Source organism: Rhinolophus hipposideros (assembly GCF_964194185.1).
Source record: "Rhinolophus hipposideros genome assembly, chromosome: X".
NCBI classification, from domain to species: Eukaryota; Metazoa; Chordata; class Mammalia; order Chiroptera; family Rhinolophidae; genus Rhinolophus; species Rhinolophus hipposideros.
Window position 1 is genome coordinate 97,535,873 of NC_138046.1, and position 23,183 is coordinate 97,559,055.

Below are 23,183 nucleotides of genomic sequence, written 5' to 3' on the forward strand. Positions count from 1 at the left end.
CAATGGGATTTATAGACGATGTAATACAGAATTGTACACCTGAAATCTATGTAAATTTACTAACAATTGTCACCCCAATAAATTTAATTAAAAAAAAAAAGATTTGCCTCTTGAGGCAGAGAACAATGTGAAGAAAGGCGAAGAGAAATTATGCAGGGATAGATGCAGAACAACATCTTACAGTTAGAATTGGCAGCATTTTCTTTTTTAGTGGAATGCAAAATAATGCTGCATCTTACAATCAATGGCGTCTTAAAGAGTAAATGGACTCTAGCATGTGTAAGGTGGCCAAGCTCTAAAGAACTGTAGAACCTGAGGGGACATTGGGTATCACTTAATCCAAGCCCCACATTTTATAGAGAAAACTGAGCCTCAGAGAGAGGAAATGTCTTGCTCAAAAGCCACAGTAAGCAGCAGAGCTAGGAGTAGGAGCTAGGTCTCCTAACCGTCAAACCCAGTGTTCCTTATTGTACATCCCCCCCTTTGAAGGCTGGATTAACAAAAATGCATTCCTGACTCAGGCCTCACATTTTTCCCTGGTCTAAGCCAAACTGGTATCCACATGCTTTTCTCTATACCTGACTTTCATCCGCAACACTAGTGCTAAATGTAGACTAAAAACAGAAGAGACGCCATATGTGATTAGTATTATGTAATAAAGCTTTTAGGGGCTCTACTTCCTCAAGTTTAGAAGAGATTGTATCTAGATTCAGTTGGTTCTGATTAGATTCAGCAGGTTGGAAGACTTATCTAAAGTAAAAAAATATCCAGGCCTTCATTGCAGGTACTCTGAAACAAGGTCAGACTACACGCCTGGGGAATGACTTCAGGATACTTACAGGAGAACAAGAAAGATATAAAGGATGTCAGTCATCAAGCATGTGTTTATGGGGAGAAATCAAAATTGAGGAAGAAAAAAGGCTCAAAGAAAAGACTGGTAGATGGGGTGTCTCAGGCCAATAGTCACATCAACAACTAGTGGGCAACAGTCATAATTATCAAGTACTTTAAGTCGCAAGATCCATTTTGCCATATTCTCTACATCAATGCTTAAAGTTCATTGTGCTTGCAAATCGACTAAGGATCTTGTTATACTGAATATTCTGATTTAGTGGGTGTGGCTTGGGACCCAACATTTTTCATTTCCAACAAACTCCCAGGTGATGCTAACGCTGTTGGTTTGTGAATCACACTTTGAGAAGCAAGTCTCTAGTTCATGAAAAGCACAGAATTTCTATCTGGGATGCAGTTTGATGAAGTACAAATAGCATTGACTTTGGGATCTGAAATGCTAGCTGGAGAATTTGGGCAACTTAACCTCTCAAACACTCATGTCTTTTTTGTCCCTTGTCTTTTTTTTCCCTGTTCGGGAAGCATTTTACTGTTGCTCCAAGTTTAAGAATTTTCCCTGACAGAAAATCAATTACTTTCAGAAAACCTCCCGCATAACCCTACTCAGCTTCTGAATCTTGGTTTTTGCAGACATATCAACATATTTCTCTCCCAATATGGATAATCATTCCACCCATGATTGATGGATCAGTCTTAACTTCCAATTTCAGTACCTGATTTTTACTTAGGAAGTTCTTCAGCACCGTTTTTAATTCAGAAAGAGAGGCCTCACCTAAAGGAGATGCGGTGGTAACTGAGCAAAGTACTTCCCCACGGTGTACACTCATTATGGTAGAAAAGGCGGAAATGACTCCAGGGGTAATGTTCAGGCGACCATTTTCAGCAAGCAAATTCATCAGGTTGGATGTGAGGGGAGAAAACTTCTCTTTTGTGGTCAAGTCATTTAGGGTTTTCATTTTAACAGAACACTTTACATAGGGATTCATAATTGAGGCAGCCATTTTGGGTTCCTTCAAGAGTTGTGCTACTCTCAACAATTCCCTTTCTACTTGTTCCAGTTTATTCTGCTTAGATGCAGTAGAATACAGAGCAGTGGCATATATCTGAACAGGTGGCCTCACAAGCTTAGTAAATGGCCTGACTATAGATGTACTGAAGCATCGCACCTACCGGGAGAACCTGGACACTACTGGGGCTGCCATCTTCTCCAGGGCAGCTGTAGGTCCCTTTGTATTTTTTAAACACAGCTAGTAAATTAGGTAACAATTTGTAAAGTACCTGATGTATATAGTAGGTGCTCAATAAATGCTACTTTGGATCCTTTCCCTTGTCACCAACCATGATTTATTGAGGGGAGGGCAAAGGGAGCAATGGTGCCAAACTTCAGATTTACAGGTGAGCAAAAAACAAAATGAGGGTCAGATTGAATAGCTGAGCACCAAAAAGAGCTGTTCAACATAATCCTACTTTTAGAAACAGAAACCAGACACTCATCTAATCTGTGTGTGTCAATTCAGCAAATGTGGTTTTCTTCAAAGACAAATAAGTATTAAAACAGGCAAAATGGGTGACATACAACCAATCTTTAAACATACACAATCCATCTTCAAGTATTCAGGAATAACTTGCAATTGAACACGTTAGAGATATTCAGAAAGTGAATTTAATGAAAAAGATATTACACTTTGGAGGAAGTACAGGGTGGCACAAAGCTTTGGTCTGGGGTACAGATTCCACATAGAAGCTTAGAAGTAGGCATGTTAAGTGTTTCAGTATTGCTACTAATTTTGCACTAAACATGGCAAGACAAGTAAATAGGAACCGTCCTTTGTAGCCAACAATAAAACCAATTAAACTAGCAAAATGAAAGCAAACTTTCCATCGTCTCAAGAGTTTTTTTTAAAAATTGTTACTGTTTCTTAGAGTTCTTCCATCTTTCTCTCTGTGTCTACTTAAAAACAAAGACTACCATACACTTAAAATTTTGTTAAGAGGTAAATCTCATGTTAAGTGCTCTTATCACAACAACAAAAGAGCTATCAAGGCACAAAAATACATAGAGGAACATTGTATTTCACATTGGTAAGTGAAAAAAGCAAGTAGGAAAAGGCTATATACCGTATGACTCCAACAATATGACATTCTGAGAAAACTACAGAGACAGTAAAAAGATCAGTGGTTGCCAAGGTTTGGAACACAGGGGATTTTTAGGGCAGTGAGACTATCCTGTGTGATAATGTAATTGTGGGTACATGATATGCATTTGTCAAAACCCACGGAACTGTAAAACACCAAGAATGAACCCTAATATAAGCTATGGACTGGAGTTAATAATAATGTACCAATATTGGTGCATCAATTGTAATTAATGTACCACACCACTGCAAGATGTTACTCACAGGAGAAGCTTGTGAGGGGAGAGAGCAGTAGTTTATGGGAACTCTCGGTACTTTCTGCTCAATTTTTCTATGAACCTAATACTTCTCTAAGAAGTAAAGTCTATTAGTTTTAAAACAATAAAACACAGAGACCACCTTCCTATCAGAGCAGGAGTTTAGGAGAATAAATTGGAAGCCAAAGAAGGTAGGTGCCAGGGACAAAGCAGAAATGAATATACTCACATGTAGGTGACCCAGCCTTTGGCAGTTATTTCGTCCCAAGAAGAGACCGCATTCTAATGTCCCAGTGACTTTGATCCCTTGCTGTTCTTAGGAAACTGGAAGTGTGTCTTCCTTCTCTGGCGCACTACACACTGGGACTCATCTTCAGGCCCAGAGAAAAACAGCCTTCCCATGACAATTATACTCAATCCGTGAATGGGGACTCAGTGCAATCAGAATTGGACTAATTCTTATGCTGATGATGTGGTGCTCCTCTCACAAGTTTTTGAAATATTTGTACATTTATTTTGAGGAATAAATAGATGTATCCTGGTAGAATGGATACAAAGGAAATCCCCAATGGAAGCAAACTATTTTTCCCTATGGCCTTAGCAATTTGTGCCTGTCCCAAACTGTAAACCTCATTCGGCAAAACAACAGGCCTGCCTCTAACTAGACCTGTATTTGTTAGAATTTGTCAACCATGAATTGCTCTTCAGGCATGAGGTCCTCTTCTCACTTATCTACTCAAGCAGACATTATTTCTTCCGCTAATACCATAATGTTCTTGAGAGGAGTTCGCCACCTCATTAACTTTTCAAGGATGTTTGGTATTCCTTATAATTTGGCACCCTGGGAAGCAGCAGGGTGCTGCTGCACCCCCATACCCTCCACCCTGCAACCTAGCTCCGTGCATTCAGATGCTTTGCAAGCAAATAACTCTAACAGAGCTGGCTTTAGGGTTGACAGGAAAGAGCTGAAAATTAATATTATTTCCAGTGATCTATGTGGATAAAAAGCATTAAGGGCATTTCCTAAGGGGCTGGTATGTACCCCATCAGTCAGAGGGACAATGTAAGAGGATATTTAGGAATTCAGCAGGACAAATTAATTGGGGTGGTGAGGAAGGTCAAAAGCAGAAAAATTCAGGAGTTTAGATTATCTTTCTTTACATCAACTAAAAGTCAATGATATCTCTTCAAAAATGTCCATTTATAAATAATGAATACCAGGAAAGGACAAAAAATATGCCAATGATTTAAATTTTTGCTTTAACTATTACAATGAAATATTTTATTTGCTTGCTATATTAATTTCTGCTTCATTTAGAGAAAAGGGAAAGCAAAATACAGACAAGTCTCATCTTGTGCAGAAAAACTGAAAAGTAGGATCACCTACTGAATGTGAGTGTTTTGTCATTTATAGGCAATATTAATTACATATTCTATTTCCCTTTTCTAAATATGAAAGGAACCTTTTACTGGAACAGTTTGATGAATTCTAGAAATGAAGTACAACAGATGATCTCTGAAACGCTATGCATTCCTCATAGTGACAGCAGTAGTTTGTATTTCTCTGGAATTTGTTTTGACAGAACGGTAAATTTCTTTCTGTAGCTAAAAAGCATGATTCTGAGCAATATCTGTGTGAGGAAGGCCGGTTGATCTCCCTGACATGGGGTCACAGAAAAAGACAGACTTTACATTGGAAGAGGGTGTTAAGGAAAGGGGAAGAAAGATGGTTTCCTTGTAGGTTTCACAACTTGTTAACAAAAAAAGGACCTTTCTCTCTATAAAATTAATTTTTGTAATATTTATTATCTACTCAGATGATGTAGGAAATTCCTGCTTCAAATAAATAAGTGACTAACACCCTAAAAACAAATAAATGACTGACACGTACAATGGGTAACATAGTACAAAATGTTTTTTTTTTAATTTATTTTTGCTGTGTACTGGATACCATTTCACTGTACAAAGAATGTTTAACACCTAACCAAGCATCCAGGAAAAGCAGGGCCTTGATGTCCTGAATCGATTCAAAATGTTTACCTTTCATGGTCATTTTGACTTTGGGGAAGAGCCAGTAGCTGCATGGTGCCAGATCTGGGGAATAAGGTGAATGAGGACACACTGCAGAGTTTTTGACAGAAATTGCCGTACCAGAAGTGATGTGAACCTTGATCACAAAATACGATGAAGGCTGCTGCCGAGTGCCATCTAATGGAAAGGCAGGGGATCTTCAATACGGGAAGCGGCGTGTTGAACCTTAGTGACAGTGTGTGACAAGTTTCAACTTGTTCGGTGCAGTTAGTCGGGCGTGAGCTATGGTTGAGAGAAGGAGTGTTTCAAAGTGTGCCATAAATCATCCTCTATCATGACAGTGCTCCATGTCACACATCGTTTCTGGTATATGCTAACTTTTGTCAAATAAAAACATTATAGTGCGTCCTCATCCACCTTATTCACCAGATCTGGTACTGTGAGACTTCTGGCTCTTCCCCGAAGACAAAATGATTCAGAACATTGAATCAGCCACGACAGTGCAACTAAAGACACTCACAAAAGAGGACTTTCAGAACTGCTTCAGAAAGTGGCAAGAACGATGGGGTGTGTTCGAAGTGAGGGGGAGTATTTTGACGGGCATTAATGGCAATGCGTCTTTCACTGTAATAAATTTTTTAAAACTTAAACATTCACCAATCACCGTATTTTTTGATCACCTCATATTTCGATCCATTTTGCTTCTAAAAGTAGGGTTTGTCCTTATTTCTTCCATGGCTTTCTCCTCCCCGCCAAATATAAACCTCTCTCTCTCTCTCTCTAGGGTAGTAGGTGATGATGAGATTAATATCACTGTGAATCAGGTGGGCTGTCACCCACTAGTTATTTAAGTATTTAATGATCACCAGTCATATATCTGTGTAAGTTTAAGGAAAAGGAAGCCAAGAATATGAAGTCCCATCAAAATACCATTGTTTTCTTTTTGGTCTTTGTCCAGAACACTTTTAACCATATCAAACTGAAAAGTTAACAAAGTCTTAGAAAGTCCTTTATAGCAAAGGTAAAGAGTTGTTCTCTCTTCCACAAGCTATGGAACCTCCATTGGAAGCGAGTCCTAAAAAGTTTTTTTCATTGAGATGATCCTTGAAGGAACGTAGACAGTATGGTTTCCCTACATTCCACAGCGTTAGCTGGCTGTCCGTTGAGGTGGAGACAATTTCCTTATCACTCGCAAGAAACTGATTTTCGGTGTCATTTGAATACATGACTGGCTGTTTAGTGTTACGAAGATCACAATAGGGGACTCAGTGATCTGCACAGATGAAAGCCGAATGGTATCTAGAAGAGGTGCTGAATTTAACACCACACTCGTTAGCCTTCGCCTCAATGCTTGCCACTGAGTTGTCTGGGTTGGTAGACCACAGCTTCACTTTCGCATCATCAGAACCTGAAGCCAAGAGTTTAGGATCCATCAAACTAAAATAAACACTCCAATACCTCTTCTCATGCTCCTCCTGATAGACCTTTGACCTCTGTCCTATGAATCCATCCCATAAGATGACAGGGCCTTCATAGTCATTGCTGGCTAATAGGTTCTTATGATAACTACTCCAAATGATACAGTTCATTTTGGAACTGCTGGTCATTTCATTTTCAGGGTAATGAATATCCACCGTATCCTAAATGACTGTAACATATTCATAGACTTTCATCTTCTTTGTTACCCCCGCAATCACAAAATAGTCACAATCCTGGTCAAATTCGATACAAATGAATGTGTTAGTGCTGTGTGCTGGACGGCACTGCCAGATGGGGAATCCAATGTGCTGATTGCTGTCAACAGTCAGGGTACAATTAAGGTGCTGGAGTTGGTATGAGGGTTTACGCAGTTAAATTGTACTTGATCCTGCTGACATACATCTGCAGCTGACAATGAGAGAAGACAGAAACTGTCATGTCATGTGTCTCCCCAAAGTCATCATGGATTTTGTATTTGTTTTGAGTATTTTTTCTTCTACCTTTTCTCGTCCTTTGGGACATTGGGAATACCTAGTGGACTCTCCAATGACCTTTGGGACATTGGGGATACCCAGTGGACTCTCCACCATTAGTGTAGCTCTATGGACTTTGCTGCTGTTGGTGGTGTGGTTATCTAATTTTTGTGAGAAGGAAGCAAATTCTTTTGAATAAAAATGAATAAAAAATAATGAAAGTTTATTGAGCCACACACCAAAAATATCACTGTTTTTGTGACCTGGAAAACCTACATCTTTATGATTTCAGTGATAGTAACAACATCAGTTAAATGAGAGCTGATAAACTGAATCTTCCATTTGTCCTGAAGCCACTATTTACAAAGTAAATGGATAATATCAGGCTTTTAAGCTCGCCCATGTCCCTTTACAACTTGTCTGATTCAACTGACGGAAAATGGAGCACTGATATCTCCAAACAAGGGGCAGGGTGCTTCAGGCAAGGCCATGGTCTCTTCTTTAGAGAAACTGATATTATGGGCAGGGGGCACACTTGGTGCTTTTATCTGTTCTGAGACAGGCTGGGATGAACTGTCTAGGGTTGTAACTACACTAGTTGTAAAAGCTTGCTTTCAAAGGACCAATCAGTCATCATATTCAGAGATTTTTCTTGATGTGCGTAGGTTCCAATTTACTCATCTGTTAATTGGAAGTTAGAAACAGTGGTCTCTCTAATGATGCCAACTGGTCTAACATTCTATGATGTTACATGTTTTCGTTTTCACTTATTTTGCCAATATTTTTATTTTTCCTTTTTCTACCCACACTTTAATGAATTTTACAAAATATTTGGTATCTCTAGCTATTTATAAGCACCAATATTTTTTAGTTACCTACTCTGAATTAAGTACAATATAGCAGTGAAAATATATAAATATTGCCTCTGCCCTTATAAATCTTACATTCTAGGGATATGGCAGGGAGGGACCAGACACAGGCATTAAAAGACTCATTACATCAATAATTTCTTATAATAGTGATATGTGCAGTAAAGGGGAAATAGAAGCAGGCTGTGGTGACCTAGTCAGGCAGAGGGTCATGAGGGGAAGTTTCCCGGAGCAGGTAACATTTAAGACCTGGATGATTAACGGAGATGAGGCTGGTGAGGAGAAGCAAGAAGATTCTTTGCAAAGGTCATGAGATGGGATGGAGCTTGGCACAAATGAGAAGCAGAAAAATGCACTGTGTGACTGAAGGGAAAGGAAGGGGAGGCATGACCTGGGGCAAGCCGGAGAGGAGGCAGCAACTGTCTTATGCAGGGTCTGACAGGCTGTGAGGAAGAATTTGTATTTTATTGTCAGGGCAATGAAAAGCCACGGAGGGTTTTAAAGCATGATCAGATTTACATTTTTTTTTAAAAAAAGATCACTCTGGGGATGGACAGATAATGATAAGCAAATATAGCTAATGGTAGAAGCTGAATTTAGGTAGTGGGGATAAGGGTATTTACTGTAAAAATCATTTCAACTTTTCTGTATGCTTTAACATTTAAAAATAACATGTTGGGAAAATCTGGCCATCGTATGGAGAATGGATTGGGGGAGGGCAAGAATAGCTGCATACATGGCAGCTAAGAGACTTGTAATACTTGTAGAGAGGTTGATGGTAGGTTGGACTAGGGTGGCGGCATAGAGATGGCAAGAATTGGACAGGCTTTTGAGATATCTAGGAGGTACAGTCAATATGGTTTCCTCATTAATTTTGCCTCAGGGTAAGGGAGCGGTATAAATCAAAGATCACTACCCAGTACCTAGTTAGTATAACCGAGTGGATGACAATACCAGGTACTGAGTCAGGATGTACTAGAGTAGAAACACGTGGGTGCCAGGCAGATGGAGGAATGAAGAGATCAGTTTGAATATGTTGAAAACATAAGCTATCCTGGTGGAGATGTCCAATAGGCAGTTGGATCTGGGTCTGGGGCTGAGAGGAAGGGTCTCGGTCGGAGATGTGAGTTGAAGTGAGAAGCATATAAATGGTCATAAAACCACAAGAGCACAGTACATAATAATACCTGAGAGTATGTAGAAAATGAGAAGAAAGAACAAGTACTCAAGAATCCAGTGAGGAATATAAATGATAAATATCTAACTATTACATTGTTTTGTGCACCTGAAACTAATAAAAAATGTTATAAAAAATTGTGAAAGCAATGAAATTAATCATACATTCATAAATACATTCATTAAATCTCAAAACAAAACAAAACAAGAATCCAATGTTTAACACTTACCAATGTTTAACAGAGAAGGAGAGGGAGCAACTAATGACAGAAAAATTAAGCATACATGATAGTACTGATGGCCTCTATTGATGGGCTTTTGGGTTGTTTCCAATCTTCTGCAATAATAACCCTTGTATGTACTCATTTCTTACATATGTATCTATCTTTAGGATGAATATCCCAAAGTGAAACAGCTGCATTATATACAGAGGGTGCCAAAAAAATGTATACACATTTTAAGAAAGAAAAAAATCTGTATTAAAATTACACCCATTGTAACCGCTTTGAGCACCTCTTGTTTTTTGTTTTGTTTTGTTTTGTTTGTTTTGCTTTGTTTTCTTTTAATTTTTATTGGGAAATATTGGGGAACAGTGTGTTTCTCCAGGGCCCATCAGCTCCAAGTCGTTGTCCTTCAATCTAGTTGTGGAGGGCACAGCTCACTGGCCCACGTGGGGATCGAACTGGCAACCCTATTGTTCAGAGCTTGAGATTGTGCTCTAACCAACTGAGCCATTTGGCTGCCCCTGAGCCCCTCTTGTAATTGCAGAAGTCAAACGTGACTTGTATTCATCTTTTGTTAACGGTATACATTATTACAATTTTAATACAGTTTTTTCCTTTCTTAAAATGTGTGTACAGTTTTTTGGCACCCTCTGTGTGTGTGCCTGTGTGTGTATTGAATTTCACTGCTTATTTAAAAAAGACTGCTTATAAAAGCCACCAAACATAGCTTACTTAACCATATTTAATGTGGCATTTGATAGGACTGGTTAAATGTGGTATATATCTACAATGTAATACCCTGTAGTCATAAAAAAGAATGAGGTTGTCAATATATTCTAATATGGAAGGGGAGGAAGGAAGAGTTACTTTTCACAACTTTGAAGTACTTGAATTTTGCGACATTCACATGTATTACCTATATTTAAAAATATTATTTGTACTTCTACAGCATCCTTAGTAAAAAAGAGTGACCTAAAGATCAATTTACCTTTTATTTCTGAGAGCAACACCAACAGGTTTCTGATGGACTACATCGCTGGGTTTTGCATAATGGAAATACCCAGTTAGATGTAGGATTTTATGAAACCATGATACAGAGAATTGCTCTAAATGTGGCAAAGTTCTGAACACATAAAGTTCACGCTCGTTTTGAGTTCAAGTTATAAAATTTGGAATTTATTACTTTGCCACTTTTATTATTAGTGAATAAATCCACTTCATTTTGTCTTTTTTAGAGATGTCCCCAGACTTCACCATCACCCCTCTCACCTAAAAACAAAGAATGAGTCACATCAAGTCTGAAGACAATTTATTTCTACAGAAAAAGAAAATAATCAGAACTGCTGGAAAGTTTATAAAAAAAAAAAGTGATGATCTTACATATTTTGTGTTCTGTTTTTAAGAAGGGCAGCATAGGAATATGGGTGTGAGTTTCTAAAAAATGTGCCATAAGTAGGAAGCTACCCTTAGACCACTAACTTCCATTTTCTAGAATTAGATAACCTATTTTTAAAAAATAATATTGAAAATGGGTTGCTTATTCTCTTACTAAGAATAATGCTAAATATATTCTTAAATATGTATTCCAAATTCAAGAAGAAATTTAGAATACGAAATAATAAGCTAGAAGAAGCCCGAAGATGATTCTAGCTTTCCTACTATGGAAATTCAGTTTCTATCCTTTTAAGGATTTTATATGAATTCAAATAAAACAAAAATGAGTTGAGGGGCTATAAGATGACTCCAAAAGAAGAGCAGGTCAGGTATGTTCATACTCAAGTAATCAGACTTTACTCCGCCTCCCTTCGTCTATGTCCCCCCGTCCACCCTGATCACGCCAGGTATGTTCATACTCAAATAATCAGACTTTACTCCGCCTCCCTTCGTCTATGTCCCCCCGTCCACCCTGATCACGCCAAAGACAACAGTGGAAAGAACACTGGCCTCGGAGTCACACCCTGGATTGAAGTCCAGATACAGTCACAACTTCTATATGATCTTGGGCAAGTCATTTCAGCTCCGTGGGTTCAGATTTGGAATTTACAAAATGAGGAACTAAGTCTGGAGGCTGCTTTCAGCTTTAACTACTTTTGCGTCTAAGTTCAGGGGCTAAAGCATCTGAAAGACCAGGTGACAGAAGGTATGGCAGGTTGAACTATTGGCCATGATTCTTCATCCCTTCCTGCATCCTCACTCTTGCCATGGCTTCACTGTGAGCAGAGAGTATTTCTCTGCCTGTTGATTTTGGGCTTGGCCATGTGACTTCCTTTGACCAATGGAGTATCAGTAGACACGACACAAGTAGGGCTCAAAATGTACATTATATTTCATTCCCTTTTAGTTCATGACTTAGAACATTTTATAAAATACATGTTTATAACAGACCTCTCTAATAGCTAGGTCGTGACTAGGGTGACCCTGCATCCCAATATTCCAGGCCAATCCCGGTTCTGGTGTAATGAGTTAACTCTTCTCACTCTGAAAAATGGGCTGATTTACATGATAAATTATACAGTCACCAAAGAAAAACTTTTCAGTTCATCTTGAAAACTTACCTACGTAAGCCACAAGATTGCTACAATAACAGGGTCACCTCCTTGCCCCAGCAACCATCCCTACAATGACTTCTTTAGATCACGGGGATTCCCAGGGTGAGGAAAGGGTAGCCAGTACCCTTTCTTACTCTTCAAGTGATCTACATTCTGAGTGCCCCCCTTTTCCCTCAAACCATTTGAAGAAAACTAAATTAACTCATGACTAGAAAAATTTGGGGGACTCCTAATCTCAATTGTACTGTCAAATAAGTTTGTACCATTTCCCTTATGGTATAAAGCCTATGAATCATTGCACAATTTGCTTGTTAACAGGACAGTTTGGTACACTTTTTATCATCCAATCAAGAAGGTGCTGGCCCATGAACATGTACAGATACGTGCTTTTGTAGACCCTCAGCAAGACCCCAAATGTTCATTACCCTGCTATCTCTCCCCTCATGTCTTAATGCCCTCAGATGAGGAATGGCAGGGAAGAGGAATCCCAGGTCCCAAGCATGCTACTGGTAGGAAATGGCAGCCAGACAGTTCTGGGAGGCCTCATTTTGGAGAATGGTACCTTTAGAGCTGACGCTTCCCCATGCTGGAACGGAGCATGAGTATACCCTCTACAGGAGTCCCAGGATTGTCGGCCATCTTCTGCCAAACGTGTTGCTCTTCCCCCTGAGAGTCCATCCAATCCACGTTCTTCCCATGACTCACACCTAAAGAAGGGAAAAGGGAGTATTATACTTCACAGATGAAATGCTTTGGTCTTCTGGAAGACACCTATTGATCTCTGAGGGGACCTTCTGATCAGAGAGCCCTTCACTGGCTTGTTCTCACCACATCTCGTGAGTGGTGTTAGAATGGAATATGTCTTTTGCAGCCTAACTATTCTCTTCTGCTTAGATGATGAGAAATAATCAGGATGGCCCTACAGGCTCATTTCTTCCCCACTTTGGTAGTTTAGCAGAGAGCTGGCTTATTTGGACTGAGCTAACATGACAAAGGAACGGGCTGAACTGGTCTCTGAGGCTGTTCCTTTGTGACAAGGCCATTTCTATGACCTCGGGAGTTTTCACTTCAGTGGTACAGACATTCTTGGCTCTCCTATAAATAAGTAGAGAATCATAGGGATGGGGTCCTTCCCTACAGAAATATTGACCATGGTACAATGCAGACAGACCACCTATGTCTGGACTAAACTGTTGGATGAGAGTTTAGGGGGTTGCATGTGCTCCATTACTATAATTCCCCTCCCTCCCAATTCTCTCTGTTGTTATAGTTGTATTCTGGCACCAGTGGTCTGCTTCCATAACCTATTTGAACAACATTCGATGCTATTTTTTAGGGAAAAAAATTATTTCCTTTCAATTCAACTAGTGTGAGTAATGGCGGCAAGTGTTGGACAGAAATGAGAAGAGGATGAAGTCAAGTTGGTCCTGGAAGTCCTCCTCTCCCCTAGAAGCCTGTGTTGTCTTGGTAATCTTCTCCTGAGCAAAACCTGAAGTATGTCCCAAGAAAGCAGTTGGAATTCACTTACAGTGTAAATGATATTTTGTGAAAAGAATGAATATAAACATTATACGTCCCAAACGTCTAGCTGAGGGATACAAAGTTATGCAGTAGTATTTTTATTTTGAAAAATGAATAAGTCCTCAGCTAAAGGCATGGAGCATCTGTGGAAATTTCAGGAGTCAGTTATGCTGATACCTACTACATATCACACTTGCAGGAACCACTCCCCTGCCCCATGCCCAGTCACAGACCACTGCAGAGTCCCCAAGTCCCTCACCGCTTCCAGAATTCAAACGAACTCCTCCCAGAAAGATGTTGCTGGAAAAGGCCTCTTTGTCCCAGACGGTAAGTTCTAGGCAAACATTCTTTAAATCCTGGGGATGCAGGCCACTGAACGTGAAAGTATGATTCCACTGAGGGTTAACGCTCTTTTTTATTACCAGAGTTTTGTGCTTGGTGGCTTTGCTATCATCAGGGAGCAGGTAGCTGCAGGAGAAAGTGCAATCAAGTCATCAGAGAGGCAGTGGGCTGAAAATGACATCCTTGAGTAGTCATTTCAATTTCCCATAATTCCTGGTGTGTGTGTGATATATGTATTGGATTTTCTCTCCCAGGTTCCTATATGCTTAAATATGGATTTACTTCGTGGGATGTTTTATTATTTAAGTGGGGCAACAGTAAACTGTCTATACTCTCTTTTCTAATCCTATTTTAGTCCTTCCCTCATCTTGAAATGAAAATATCTCCTGCGGTAGATATTATTTAACGTATTTAATGTCCCACTTCCTATCATCCTTGGCCCACCTCCAGGTTGGCTTGAAGCCAGGATGAGCTGTTCCTGGCATGCTGCCAGCTTCCTACCTCAAGTACCTGTTTCTTGGCTTCCCTGGGTAAGGATTTTCTCAGGTGCTATGTGAGTTGACTCACCTTATGTGCAGGGAATCTTGGGATCACTAGGGATTTAATGTTTCTAGGAACAACCCTCAACCAATGAGTTTTAGAAATTGATGGATGAGTCCCATAGCTTCCTGTCCCTTAAAGGGACAATACTAAGGTACATTCCAGAGTTCTTTGTTGCTTCCCCAGTAGAATTGAGCCCCAATTGCCCACCATAGTAACCTGCCTATTAACATATTTTTATCAGCTTCCCTCCTTTCCCTGTCTCCTTTTCTCTACTCTGTCACTGGTGCTTCCTGAAATCTCTTCTCAAATAAAATGCCTGTACGGCGGGACTTCTCTCCTATGGTCAAAACATTTTTTGACCATGTGGAGATTGAGGCTCTAGGTACCCGATGAATCAGGGAGCAGGCTTTAGGGAAGAAGACATATGGGTATGGAATTATTACATCAAACAAATGTGAAAAATGCTACAAAACAAATGACCTTACAATAAAGAAGATACATTATGACACTTGAGATTTCATTTCATGTATCAAGCAGAGACTACTTATTTCCCAATATTCATTTTTTCCTTATTCTTCTCTAAAAAAAAACACTTCATGTTTTTTTAAAGTTAGAAACAAGATTTTCCAGAATAAAGACTACCTTCCTCAGCCCCCCCTTGCAGCTAGTATAGTTATGTGACTAAGTTCTGGTCAATAGGATATAAGAAGTAGTTTTGTATGAAACTTCTGGAATGTATATTACCGGATGGAATTTCGATGGGATAGCTGAAAATTCGAACAGCTATCTTGGCCCATGAGGTGGACACCGTAACAAGATGAAGAAACCTGGATCCCTGATCATCATGATGCTTCCAAACCTGCCCTAGATACCTTACCTTTAGTTTTTGTTTACATGCAAGATTAAAAAACACACAAACTTTTGTTTTCTTTAAGCCATTGCTATGCGGGCTCACAGACAGAGCTAATATTAACTGATATATTTTATAATATTAAACTTTGTAGGAGGGTCTATTCTTGCTTTCTCGTGCTCTTCAAAAAATCTGAGGTCCCTTTAAAATCAGCTCAGTGCAGAAGTGTCACTAGGGAAAGAATTTACTAGAAAACTACTGGCCTTTTAAAAAGTTATAAAACAAAGATACTGTCCTTTATAATTGCTGCTTTATACATTTTCAACATAATAAAGTGAAAACTATTTCAGAAAATGTTAAGTCACCTCTGTAAGGCCACAGTGAGGCCATAGGCAAGGAGCTATCCCCTCATCCCACCAGACAGTGAGCAGGAAGAGACCTGGACTAGATGATGGGGCTGGTGAGGCAAATTGTGATGGCAAGATTCAAATAAAGCATCTCACTACTGTGAGAAAGCGTGAAGGACAGATGGACCGGGATTCAGGTACACACACTCACCAGTGGGGAAGCCCCAGACATCTGCTTCTCTTTATTATTCGCCTTATCAAAGAATGTCTGGGGGTAAAGGCTTGACTCATTTCCTTGTAGGGGAAATTACACTTTTCGAAGAAGGATTGAGGAAAGGGACAATATTGTCATCTGACTCAAAGAGTTAACCTCATGGGAATTTGTTTGGCTTCATGTGTTCTATGGCATTCCATGAGAGCAGGGACCACGTCTTAGTTTCGAAACTGCAGCACTTAGTACTTGGTACATGTGCATTTACGTATTTGCTTGAACCAATGAAAAATATCCTTCTTGTTCTAGTTCCTCTAATTATAGGAAAAACATCCCAAATAGAAATCAAGAGATACTTGTTGTTGGGTTGTCTAGAACAGGCAAGAAGGTCCATTTCAAGGGCTGTATTCCCTCAAGAAACAAAGTGGGCACAAATTCCCAGCAGGGAGTTCCAGACCTTCCCCAAAGCACTCTCCAGGGAGGATGCTCTGACATCTCCACTTTTTTACTACTTCCCTCAAGAGAGCAAATCACCAAGGATCCAATATTTTTGTTGTTGCATACTGTCAGCACCAATAAAAGTACATTACACATAGAAAAATCATACTTTATCCTCCTTCAAGAAATGAATCGCACAGGAAAACTTGCCCATCTTGAAGGTGAGAGTGATGGGAAATCCTGAAATACGCTGGAAGTGCTGAGGGCTAGAATAAGCAGTTCCCTCTATACTCATGTCATTTTAGATGGAAGAGCCAGCAGTCAAGGGTAGCTCTTTCCTAGTATATGTCAAATAGGAAGAGCATAGAAACCTCACTGCCACCCCTGTCTCATGGATCATAGATTCTTTCATCTCCCATTATGTGCCATCTAAAATGAACTCTAAGTTACCCCTTCACAAAGCTGTCGGAAGTGCCTCCTGACTTCACCGCAGTCAGATTCTTTGCCTCTTTGATGAACACTTCTAGTACTCCTCCAGAAATTATAGATGACTCCTTCTTCTTTCCCCTTTTAATGGTCTTTTTTCCTGCATAAGCCATCAAAATGAAAGCAGAAAAAAGGGAGGGAGGGAGCGAGGAAGGGAGGGAGGAAGGGAGAGAGAGAGAGAAAGAGAGAGAGAGAAAGAAAGAGAGAGAGAGGAAGAGAAAAGGGAGGTAGTGGAAAAGGAGGGAAGAGGAGAGATGAGAGATTGATCAAAGGTTCCATTTCAAAATTTACAAAGAAAATCTACAAAGATTTATTTCGTTTTCTTTTTTTAAAATTAAAGTTTATTGGGGGTGATAATGGCTAGTAAAGTTACATAGGTTTCACGTGTACAATTCTGTATTACATCATCTATAAATCACATTGTGTGTTCACCACCCAGAGTCAGTTCTCCTTCCATCACCATATATTTGATCCCGATTAATCAGTTTTTAACTTTTATTTTTTATGTTAGATTCAGGTTTGCAAAACAACATAATGATTAGATATTTACACCCCTCACAAAGTGATAACCCCCCAAGTCTATTACCCCTCTGACATTATATATAGCTGTTACAATACCATTGACTATATTCCCTATGCTGTATTCCACATCCTGTGTCCGTCTACACACACACACACACACACACACACACACACACACACACACTTAATTATAGTTGACATTCAATACTATTCTACTTCAACTTCAGGTGCACAGCGCAATGCATCTACACAATCTATAAAAAAAGATGAAATCTTACCATTTGCAATGACATGGATGGACCTAAAGTATATTATGCTAAGTGAAATAAGTCAGACTGAGAAAGGCAAATGCCATATGATCTCACTTATATGTAGAATCTAAAGAACAGAATAAACGAGCAAACAAAACAGAAATAGACTCAGAGATACAGGAGAAAAGAACTGATGGTTGCTAGATAGAAGTGGGGTGGGGATGGGGGAGAAGGTGAAAGGATTAGAAGGTACAAATGGGTAGTCACAATATAGCCACGGGGAGGTGAAATACAGTATGGGGAATATAATCAATACTATTGTAAAGATTATGTGGGGTGCCAGATGGGTACTGGACTTATCAGGGGGATCACTTTATAGATTGTGAAGATTAATTTCATTTGCTGATTGAATCAGGTCTTCACATTACTGTATGTCTTTCCATGTACTGATTTAAATGTTTTTTACCTTATTTGATTCCTTCCAGGTAGATCTTTCATGTGTGTTTATTGGAAAAAAATGATCACAGAAATTTTAAAATTTAAATACTCCCCTACAAGGTATGTCTTTTCACAAGGTATAAAGGAAGACCCTGAGAGCTTCCTGGGCCACATTCCTGCTCTCACTGGGAAATAGCTACAGTGAAAGCATTTTGCTTTTGGAAGCATCAAGCCTCCAAAAGAGCAAATTCCATAACTCCATTCTTTGATGTGTTAGTCTTCTAAATTGTCAACTCCATGCAGGGCCAGCTCTAAAGACTATAGCCAAGGCACAATTACATTTTTGAGTGAGAGAAATCTCTTCCCACATTACACTTTTATTATGACAAAATGTGCTGAAACATGAATAAAAACTACCACTACCATTATTTAGTACGGTTTTAAACACTTTACATGAATGAACCTATTTAATCCTTACAATATCCCTATGAAGTGAAGAAACTGAGGCCGAGAGAGAGAACGTTACTTGCACAGGGTCACGCTGAAGAGGGTGATCGTGAATGGAAGGACAGAGAAGACAGCCTTTAGGAGTTGATGGAAGGAGAAGGGCAAGAGGGATTGAAAAGTTGATTCCCTCTGATTTTTCCTTTACATTCTGTATTCTAGGTCATCTTTTTCCTCAAAACTCCCTGCGTAGCTGTGAATGTCATAAATCCATCAGGCAGCTATCTATACCTCCCCTTTCCATAGACTGTCTCTCTTTAGCCCCACTCCAACCTGTGGAAGATCCTGTATCTCTGGGACTTCCAGGAAACAAATCTTACCATTAAAGCTTGTTTCTAAGTATGAACTTCGTCCTTTCCTTGTAATAATCCCACATATACAGTACAATGGTACCTCGGTTTTCAAACGTAATCCACGAGTTCTGAAACGTTCGAAAACAGCCGACAGCTGGACCTCAGGGTCTTGCACTCAACAGAAGCCACGTGACATGTTCGACTTCTGAGTCGTGTTCGAAAACCGAAGCATTTACTTCCAGGTTTACAGTGTTCGTAAACCAAAATGTTCGTCAACGGAGATGTTCGAAAACCAAGGTACCACTGCATATACTTCTCAACTCTCCTCAAAAGACAATGACACCTAGTCCTTTAGACTGATTTCATCTGTGTAATGCGAAAGTAACATAGCCCAACCATTCCCTAACTTCTAGAAACAGAATATCCTTGATCAAAGTCATTGGTTTTTACTCTACCTTGAAGTTGTCCTAGTGGAAGCATCAGGTTCTCCTCTGGGGGAATGTAACGTAAAACAACTGTCAGCTCTCCTTTGTATTGAAGGCCAATGTCAGCAGAAAATTCCACCTAGCCAAGGGGAGACAGGTAAAAAGAAAAACTGAGAATGCTTGTTTTATTATTTTGTCGCCCATGTTTGTACAATATTCACTTGGCTTAAATGTGACAACTCATTCCCATTCAACTATGATAGCACTTATTGGTTTAAGATGTCTTAGGTATGAGAAGAGAGAGGCTGGAGAACTCTATGAAAGCATTTGCATATAACATTTAACATTAGAGTCAAAGTAACTTGAGGGGAGATGTATAACACATGTGGTCAGTCAATAGATACGGAGTGCCTCTGATACAGTGAGGACTGAATGTACTATCACCGAGCACACATACAGTTTGGGGAATGAGGCAAGAATACAGATGCCACTGAAAACAGCCTAAGATACTTCTTCCTGTCTGTCCTTGATGTCTTAACACTTTCCTGAATGACCAAGAGGGGGAAAGTAGACAATAATGCTTGATTCACATTGGGTTGCCAGTCACCAATTATTAAAAAATTATATTGGTAATTTTCACATCATTAAAATACAACGTGGAAAAACTGGTTCCTTCAAACATTGCTGGTAGTAATACAAAATAGTATAGCCATTCTGGAAAACAGTTTGCAGTTTCTTGTAAGACTAAACATACAACTGGCATACAATCTAGCAATTGTACCCTTGGGCATTTATCCTAGAGAAATGAAAGAATATGTCCACATAAAAACCTGTACAGAAATATTCATATCATCTTTATTTGTGATAGTAAAAAACTGACACAACCTAGATGTCCTTCAACAGGTGAATGGTTAAATAAACTGTGGGATAGCCATAGCATGGACTACTACTCAGCAACAAAAGGGAAAGACTATTGATACACGCAACAGCTTGGATGAATCTTAAGAGAATTATGCTGAGTAAAAAAAAAAAAAAAAAGCCGGTCTCAAAAGGATATATATTATACTATTCCATTTATACGACATTGTTATAATGACAAAATAATAGATATGGAGAATGGATTAGTGGTTGCTAGGAGTCAGGGATGGGAAAGGCAGGAGGGAAGTGGGTGTGGTTATAAAAGAACATGAGGGATCTTTGTAGTGATATAACTGCTCTATACTTGGCTGTGGTGGTGGATATACAAAGCTCCACATGTGATAAAATTGCACAGAACTAAATATACAAACACACACCAATGAAAACGGAGGAAATCTGAATAAAATTGGTAGGTTATATGAAGGTCACTCTCTTCACTGTGATACTGCATTACAGCTTTGCAAGATGCTATCACTGAGGGAAATTGGGTAATGGCTACTATTTATCATAACTTCATGTGTATCTGCAATCATCTCAAAAATCAAAAGTTTACACTAAAAAAATTAAATGTGAACCCAGAGCTTCTGTTCTGTAGGTCTCCCAGTTGCCATTGACTTAAGTAAACTTTAATTTTTCATAAACAAGGTAAAGAAAGTAATGCACTTTCTCAGGATTTTTTCCTTAGGGATCTGACACTGAATCAAGTGTTGAGAACTGCTGTGGGAGAGAAAGCAGACTGAAAGAATTCAGAAACCCCAAAACTCACAGCAAAGTCAGAAGCTGTTCAAGCCTCAGCAAAAACGACCGACAGCATTACAAAGAAAGGGAATCCTTGCTTGATTTTCTTTCTTATTGGTGGTGGTAAAACTTATTAGTAAGGGTGGGAAAATCATTTGAAGTATTTTTTGTAATTCAACCATGTTACCATGGGCAAAAATGTGATTAGATGGTAAAATAAGATTGTCCATCTAATATTTAATCTGATTATTTTAGATCAAGTACCTAGTGAAAGGACTTTTCTTCTTTGAAGTTTCAGTAAATTTTATGTGAACATCATATATGGAAAATTATAATGGACATTATGGCAGATTAAAGAGATCAATACTTTTTTGAGACTGTAGCCAATGGGAGGTATGGTGGTTGTCCTCTCTCTTTGCATCTGAGTGAGCTCTGTGATTGCTTTGACTGGTAGAATATGGCCAAAGTGACAATATGCCAGTTTCTGGGCCCAGGACTTAAGATTCACAGCTTCTACTTTCTCTCCTGGAATGGATATTCTTGGGACGCTTCCTCTGGGAACCCATGATATGAGGCCCAAGGCACATGTTGGTGCTCCAACTGGCAGGCCTGAGTCCCCAGCTGGCAGCCAACATCAAGTGTGCGACAGCCAACTTGAACAACCAGCCCAGTCAAACCTTCAGAGGACTTCAGCCTCACTCTACCATTTGGCTGAAACAGCATGAAAGACCTTAAATGAGAACCACATAGCTGAGCCCCATTACCCTACAGAATGATGAGTGATAGCAATAAATTATTGTTTAAAGTCACTAAAGTTTAGGGTAGTTTTTTATACAACTGGTGCAGGCTCTATTTGCTTTTGGATGAAATCTTTGGGTAGGAAAATATGTTGGTAGGAAAAAGTGATATGTGCCGGTGTTACAACATACTAATATACAGTGTATTAGTAGGGATCAAAATATGCATTGGGATTTATTAATATTCCATTGGTTTTAGCTTAAATTAAAATATACTGGTGACTTTATATACATACAGTCCTCAAATCTTGTGAAAGTAGAAAACAACAAACATGAAGTTTTGTAGCGTCATGGGCACATACAAAAGAAAGTCAAAGGAGGGAGTCATCTCGCACCCTGCACATATCTATTTGTCTTGGGGTATTTGGGGTATTCTTGCAAGGAAATTCCAAGGCAGCATCCTCTCCTTGCAGACCACCAGGTTACATTATTTAACCAACTCCTGCTCAGAAAAAGTAGCAGAATTCATGTCGATCCAATTTAATTCAACACATTTGGAATGGCTTCTTATAGTAATGCTTTTAAGGCATTTCAACAATTGCTGTGGGGACACAGACATAAACCCTGCTTTCAATGAGCTCTCAGTTTATCCAGCAGACATATATATATATATATATATATATATATATATATATATATATATATATATATGCTACAGTAGAAGCTCTATTAATCTGCTTTTCTTTAACTGATTCATCAGATTAATTCTTTCCATTCCCAATGAAGAACAGGATCCTCACCGCAAACACCGAGCATGTCCACTCCCATCAGTTGAACTGCCTGTTCCTCAAGAGTCAGCTGTATTAAGTCTCCTAAGTTCTTTATGCCAGGCATCTTTGTGATTCTAAGTGTATAATTTAATACTGCATAAACTGAAGAGTATAAAAAGACAGCTGTTACTACAAAAATTAAGTTGAATACTTTAGAGGAACCGAAGATTTGAAAGTAAATTTGCTATTTGTTTATATTTGGGCTTGAAGCTACACAAAATCAGGAAAAATCATGAATATTTAGAAAGATTTTATACTTGGTTTACTTTGAAATTATTCTTAAATTCTTGTTTCTCTTTAGAGAAACTCAAACTAGAAACTGTTGATGATAACGCATTATGGGTAGAATTTATTTCAGGAAGATATGACAGGGTTTTAATCATTGAAATCATACTCAGTAAAAATGAACTGTCCCTTATTAGAAGACTTGAAAATGAAGGCACATTTATTTGTTTTGAGTTAAAATAAATGTTTAAGAAATGCACTGGGGTATGTACATGTGTGTGATTTCTGTGACTTTCTCTATTAACTGACTATTGGTCCTGATTTCTGGGAGTCTTCTGGTTTCCTACTACACAAGTTCAATGTCACACAAAGAGTGACACTTGCTCTAATTCAGGTACAAATAAACTACTGTGGGAAGAGAGAGTAATCCAGATTGGGATAAAGAGGTCACCCTTATCTGGTCCTTAAAGAATGGGAGAGATACCAGATGAAATGGAGTGGGAAGATGATTAGTCTGAG

The 23,183-nt window shown here is 39.1% G+C and overlaps 1 protein-coding gene and 1 pseudogene across 2 annotated transcripts in view; both read right to left on the minus strand.

Moving 5' to 3' along the window:
* Nucleotides 1–1,429: 1,429 nt before the first annotated feature.
* LOC308494736 (ATP synthase subunit O, mitochondrial-like) lies at nt 1,430–2,054 on the minus strand (annotated as a pseudogene). Its single transcript has one exon. The product of its transcript is annotated as an ATP synthase subunit O, mitochondrial-like (transcript).
* A 491-nt stretch (nt 2,055–2,545) lies between these two features.
* SYTL5 (synaptotagmin like 5) overlaps nt 2,546–23,183 on the minus strand; it is a 199,995-nt gene continuing 179,357 nt past the window's right edge. The window contains exons 12-16 of the mRNA XM_081043045.1: nt 19,247–19,355; nt 16,748–16,883; nt 13,826–14,034; nt 12,608–12,752; nt 2,546–7,162 (exon numbers count right to left, since the gene is read on the minus strand). Coding sequence (XP_080899171.1) covers nt 12,610–12,752; nt 13,826–14,034; nt 16,748–16,883; nt 19,247–19,355 — 597 coding nt within the window. The 3' untranslated portion in view covers nt 2,546–7,162; nt 12,608–12,609. The remainder of the gene's footprint in view (nt 7,163–12,607; nt 12,753–13,825; nt 14,035–16,747; nt 16,884–19,246; nt 19,356–23,183) is intronic.